At 41.1% G+C, this 6,740-nt stretch overlaps 1 protein-coding gene across 1 annotated transcript in view; it reads right to left on the reverse strand.

Annotated features, from left to right (window-relative positions):
- Nucleotides 1-5,842, reverse strand: part of LOC135509166 (protein mono-ADP-ribosyltransferase PARP12-like) — a 30,524-nt gene extending 24,682 nt beyond the window's left edge. The window contains exon 1 of the mRNA XM_064929592.1: nt 5,459-5,842. Coding sequence (XP_064785664.1) covers nt 5,459-5,775 — 317 coding nt within the window. The 5' untranslated portion in view covers nt 5,776-5,842. The remainder of the gene's footprint in view (nt 1-5,458) is intronic.
- Nucleotides 5,843-6,740: the final 898 nt, after the last annotated feature.

The following is a 6,740-nucleotide window of genomic DNA, read 5'->3' on the forward strand; positions in this document are numbered from 1 at the left end:
AGTGGCTGCTGCCAACACACTGACACTGACTCAACTCCAGCCACTTTAATAATGGGAATTGATGGGAAATGATGTAAATATATCACTAGCCACTTTAAACAATGCTACCTTATATAATGTTACTTACCTTACATTATTCATCTCATATGCATACGTATATACTGCACTCTATATCATCGACTGCATCCTTATGTAATTCATGTATCACTAGCCACTTTAACTATGCCACTTTGTTTACATACTCATCTCATATGTATATACTGTACTCGATACCATCTACTGTATCTTGCCTATGCTGCTCTGTACCATCACTCATTCATATATCCTTATGTACATATTCTTTATCCCCTTACACTGTGTATAAGACAGTAGTTTAGGAATTGTTAGTTAGATTACTTGTTGGTTATTACTGCATTGTCGGAACTAGAAGCACAAGCATTTCGCTACACTCGCATTAACATCTGCTAACCATGTGTATGTGACAAATAAAAATTTGACAAATAAAATTTGATTTGATTTGATTTAGAATAAAATGACACGAAAGTTGAATTAATATTAGAGGGATCACTTGTAAGATTAAGGGAGGAGTCTGCTATTGAACCAGGTCTCTCGTGGAAAATAGATGTTCTCAATGAGAAAAACCTGTATAAAATGTAAATACCTGAAAGATAAGATGATGCTGACTGGCGTTTAAGTTGTTGTGCCAAAAGGTGGCTGGACTTGTCACCATATTCATAGTATGTTCCCTTTGTTCATTGCAACAGAAACTCTGCTTTATCAGTGTAAAGCAGATTAAATTGAGTTTGAAGTTTCAGTTTCTGCATATAATTCAGGGGATGGTGAAGTTGAATATTGCCGGTCTATTGCCAGGCTTGAGTCCACCAGTTCCTGATGTTTCAGTTCTTTTTGTTTGACATAATGAGCGTTGTAATAAATTATCTTTCCCCGTAATACTGCTTTGAAAGTCTCCCAAAAGAAGGTGTCATCATTATTTGTTTGAATGAATACATCTATGTTGGTCGAAATAAAGTCACAGAATTTGTTGTTAAGAGAATAGGGCCGTGTTAAATCTCCATTTGGAGTAAGTGCCAAGTCCAGAATGTGGGGGGGGAATGATCCGAAATCACTATCGCTGAATATTCTGTAGTTTTAACTGCACGATATATCGGTGTCTAGTTTAACACTGATGTTAAAACTACTGTGCATACCTATATAACGTAGGTACATGACGTAATAACACCACGTAAAATGTTGAGCTACACAGCATGCCTAACCTCGCCCACACAATGTCTGCTGTGTGGAACGAGCAGTCAACAAGTCAAGCAGTCATTTAGAAAGAGTAAGACATTTTTAGCGAGACAACTCAAAGGCGAAATCCATTAAAGCCAAGATAATGGAATTCATTGCCCTTGACAATCAACCGTTCTCTGTCGTGAGTGACGGTTGCTTTCGCCGACTGGTCGAGCACCGGTACACACTACCAAGTGTGCCATTTTTCAGATGTTGCCCTACCTGAGTTAGACAGTAACAACATCACTGCTATGAGCTTCCCGACATACATACATACATGCATGCACGCACGAACACACACACACACACACACACACACACACACACACACACACACACACACACACACACACACACACACACACACACACACACACACACACACACACATACTGTGGAATGCCGTTTGAGTCTTTGCGTGTCAAAAAAGATACAGTAGCACTGTTAAAGCAGTACAAAAAACTTCTGTAAACACCGGCTACAATACCGCGTTGGTAATGAAACATTTGTTTGACTGCAACTTCTGGGGTAGCTAGCTTTAGCTTGGTACCTAGCTAGCACAAATACAACCAGCCTGAAAACAATGACCAGTAGAAAGTGCAGTCATTTTCATTTTGTTACCTAACCCTGTTGCCCAAAGCTAACGTTAGAAGCAGCCAGCTAGCTTCATCTGGCTAGTGAGGCTCGACCGGAACGGGTTATGTTGTGAAAATAGCCACAATAAGGATTAGGCACAATAGTGGAATAGTGTTATTTGACGTGCATATTTTTACACACACAAAGACCCAAACAGTGTTCCATAGAAATCCTTGTTGAGAATGAAACGACTGAACACAGCAAATAAGTGTAAAAAATTGGTTTTGATTATGTTTTACTGGTAATGGGGACATGCGTAAATGCCAACAAAATAACTTTTTGGTCAGTGTGTGTGTGTAACCTTTATTTCACTAGGCAAGTCAGTTAAGAACAAATTATTATTTACAAATGACATCCCGGACGACGCTGGGCCAATTGTGCGCCGCCCTATGGGACTCCCAATCATGGCCAGATGCAGTCTGGATTCAAACCAGGGACTGTAGTCACGATTCTTGCACTGAGATGCAGTGCCTTAGACCGCTGCGTCCGTGTGTGTGTTAACTACTTAACTGTTCTCGAATGCTTAAAAGGCCGCTAAAATGTTAAATATCCGTTATCTGTTTGTTTTTTTGCCAAGGGAAATATTGTCATAGCGGTGCATCACTAGTTTCAACTGAGGGGAGGAGGGCTCTATCTAAAAAATAAATGTAAAAAAGTAGTGAGAAAAGTAGGAGAAGTCTTTTGTGACCGGGTGGAGGAAGCGCCATGGACCAACACAACCCATTTGGGTCAGGAGTGTAGAAGGAGCTTTTGCCCTCCCGGAAGGAGTAAGTGTTCTGGGATCAGACTGGTCAAGTCTTGGTTCAAGAACACAGTTAAGGTCTCCGCCAAAGATGAGGCGGTGGGTGTCAAGATTAGGGCGAGAGGCTCAAAGAGACGTCATAAATCTACTGTCATCCCAGTTAGGGGCGTAAACAGTCACAAGACTACAAGGGTTTGGAAGAGGGTGCCACTAACTATTGTATAACGTCCTCCAGGATCTGGAATGATCTGTGAGGGTGAAAACTGCACTCGTTTGTGAATCACTATTGCTGTTCCCCTGGCTTTGCAGTTAAAAATTTGAATGAAAAACCTGTCCAACCCATGCTTTACACAATATAGTAATGGTCGTACAGTAGGTGCGTTTCTTGAAGAAATGCCATATCAGTATTCAACCTTTTCAGATATGATAATAATCTGGAGCGCTTAATTTTCTCCCCACAACCGCAAATGTTCCCTGCACCAGTCTGACTGAAAGTCCTAAAGTACCATCCTGACTTGTTGTTGAACTAGACATTAATCCTTATAAGACAAGTCAAATTGAGAGAGGAGCAGCATGAGCAAAACATCTGAATAAGAAAATAAAATAAAAAATCAGAACACAAGAATCTTTGGATAATGCCAACATACACAAAAATAGCACCACACCCTTCAAAAGATAAAATACAAATCCTAAACTCGTCATTATGAACAAGACGAGCAGCAGGAATTATCCTACTCAGTTGATTACCCTAAGTCGCTCTGGATAAGAGCGTCTGCTAAATGACTTAAATGTAAATGTAAATGTGCAGTGAGGTCAAACCAATCTAGGAAAGAAGTTTACATAACGCCCTTGAAAAAAAAAATGTAATATGTCAATAGGCAAGTGTACATTTTGGGTTTCGGTCACACTTTAAACAACGATAATAACCTTCAGCTTCAGTTATTGAAAAATGTTGTGATTGGTGGCATTTCAATGGCCATAAAATGTGTACTCCACTAGGTGTCGACCCAGGGCTGAGTAAATAGATGTTTAAAATTAACCAGTAGGCTATAAAAAAGGATCAGCCCCTGTATTGTTAAATTGTTGAGGAGGGAACAATTCCATAAGAGTATACAAACGGACAATTAGCATTTTGGATATGTAAAATTGTGCAAACGAACCGTGGGTCTAAACTTCAGCTAGTGCAACAATTAAACAAGAGTACAATTGGAAGAGAGGATTGATAGTATTAGACTCCAATGTCGCAGTGCAAGATAAAGTTAATGTAACTGAGGACCGTCAGTGACCAACCTCAACAATCATTGCCAACGTAAACCACCGTAGTTCAGTGTCCATAAAAATAAAGAGTATGTTTTTTCTTCAAAATTGTATACATCAAGCAGACCAGTGAAAAATGTATATACACACACAAATATTGGTGGACAGGATCGGTGTCTAACTAGCTAGTAACATTGGCATCCAAAATTACCTAAAGTCGGCCAATCTGCAATGTAGGCTATAGATTGCCATTAATGGAGCATCAAGTTCAAAGGCTTATTAAAATGGAGAAAAAAAATCAAAATGCTGCGCTTTTACCAGCGAACGTCTTTGATTAAGAAACTAAAACAATATCAAATGGAAATTTAAAGAGCAGTGAGAAAGTAGAGTATCTAATTGTCAAAAACATAAACGAGTTAAGTGCTGCTTCAAACATACCTACTGTAGGGAGCAAGCTTTAGTATATGATTGTTTCACGAGAAATGGACCGATAGATGGCCATGGATGTATGTAGCCTAGTGTCCACACGGTCACTAGAAAGAACGTTACTCACATAATACAGACGGGTGAGACATTCAATGTATTTCAGGCATTCAATGCATTTCAGGCATTCAATGTATGCCTTGTCAGTAGAAGGACCCAGCTACCTTATTACCAAAGTGGTATTGTAAACGCATCATTCGTGGCCAGTGTATGCATATTTGCAGACTTTTTTGTACAGCTTTTACAGTGCTACTGATCGTAGTGGTAGCGCTTGGATTGCACGCATAAATTCAGCACACACAAGATTCTATAATAGAATTGTGTTATTTGACGTGTCAAATTAAACAACTTAGTGTAACGAGCCTGGGTTTATCAGCGCGGATATCGACTCCGCCGCTCGACCATGCTTTTGCGGCACAGTCGATATAGCGCGCTGGACTTCAGGCTAGAAGGTCGAGGGTTCGAGACCTGCTCCCTGCTGTTTAATTACATCATCTAACGCGCCAAATAGTGTCATTTGACGTGTAACTTGTATTTTTTGACACCCAAAGACCCGAACGGCGTTTCATCGTCAAGCACCCAAGCTGGGTGATTTGCTTAAATTGGCTAACTTGCTAGCTACTGTACTTCCAGACACAAATGAGAGCACACCTCACAGACCATTTTCTCTCCCCTCTAGGGCCCCTAGCAAACCTGGTGGTCCTAGAGCTTTGGTGACAAACTTCTACTGGCAACAATTAAACAACACTTTTTTGCTCATATTCAACCAGTGTTGCGCCTTCGTAAATCCATCAGTTAATCTGCGCCCTGGCACACTCAGACGAGAGTGCTCTGAATTCTGAATAGATAACCAGAGTAATTAAAAAAGGCACTACAAATGTAGCTAAATTACGGTGCCTGTTGCTACACCCAAATTAGCAACATACTGGACTCATAACTAAGTTGTATTTACATTTGCTATGAAACATCTGCAGACCCACTGTGTATAGCCTATGCGATAAGAAACTTGATAGCCTACATATAATAGTCTTAAAATAGCATGGCACTTACCCGTACTTGCAGTTACCGCATACAAAGTGGCTGCATATGTGTAAATTATCGCACTGATGACACTCTTTATGAGAGGTTTGACAGACTCGTAGGGAAGTCTTAGCAACAATAACACTGTCCTGGCTCATAACACAACCCGAAGCCTTTTCTTTGCCTTCACTGATGGCATATTTTCTGCTGTCACGAAGTATTCCAAGTAGGACCTCATTTGCACAAGTGAACTTTTGACCAACGATCTGGTCAAGCTGCTTGAAATCCAAACATCCTTGATTTCCACAGATAATTTTTGTAACATATTGAGACACCACAGACGACATTGTGTTATAGTAGGCACCTGGTATCGTTATAGTAGGCACCTAGTATCGTTATGGTAGGCACCTAGTATCTTTATGCTCATCACCTCACCCTAAATTTGTATGTCGTCAGTTCCACTTCTGGAGAAACGAAACTGACAATCAAAGCACCTGCCCTTTAAAGTTAAATCCATTCTGTTGTAACACAGGCAATTAGGAAATCTAAGGCTAGCTTTTTCAAACAGAAACTCAAACCCAGATCAACAGCCCTCCACCCCTCACAGCAACTCGCCCAAGCCTCCCCATTTCTCCTTCACCCAAATCCAGATAGCTGATGTTCTGAAAGAGCTGCAAAACCTGGACCCCTACAAATCAACTGGGCTAGATAATCTGGACCCTTTCTTTCTAAAATTATCTGCCGAAATTGTTGTAACCCCTATTACTAGCCTGTTCAACCTCTTTCTTATCGTCTGAGATTCCCATAGATTGGAAATCGGCCGTGGTCATCCCCCTCTTCAAATGGGGAGACACTCTAGACCCAAACTACTACAGACCTATATCTATCCTACCCTGTCTTTCTAAGGTCTTCGAAAGCCAAATTAACAAACAGATCACAGACCATTTCGAATCCCACCGTACCTTCTCCGCTATGCAATCTGATTTCAGAGCTGGTCATGGGTGCACCTCAGCCACGCTCAAGGTCCTAAACAATATCATACCCGCCATCAATAAGAGACATTACTGTGCAGCCGTATTCATAGACCTGTCCAAGGCTTTCGACTCTCTCAATCAACACATTCTTATCGGCAGACTCAACAGCCTTGGTTCTCAAATGATTGTCTCGCCTGGTTCACCAACGACTTCTCTGATAGAGTTCAGTGTGTCAAATCGGAGGGCCTGAGGTCCGGACCTCTGGCTGTCTCTATGGGGGTGCCACAGGGTTCAATTCTCTGGCCGACTCTTCCCTGTATACATCAATGATGTCGCCC

Source organism: Oncorhynchus masou, chromosome 22 (genome assembly GCF_036934945.1).
Source record: "Oncorhynchus masou masou isolate Uvic2021 chromosome 22, UVic_Omas_1.1, whole genome shotgun sequence".
Lineage (NCBI taxonomy): Eukaryota > Metazoa > Chordata > Actinopteri > Salmoniformes > Salmonidae > Oncorhynchus > Oncorhynchus masou.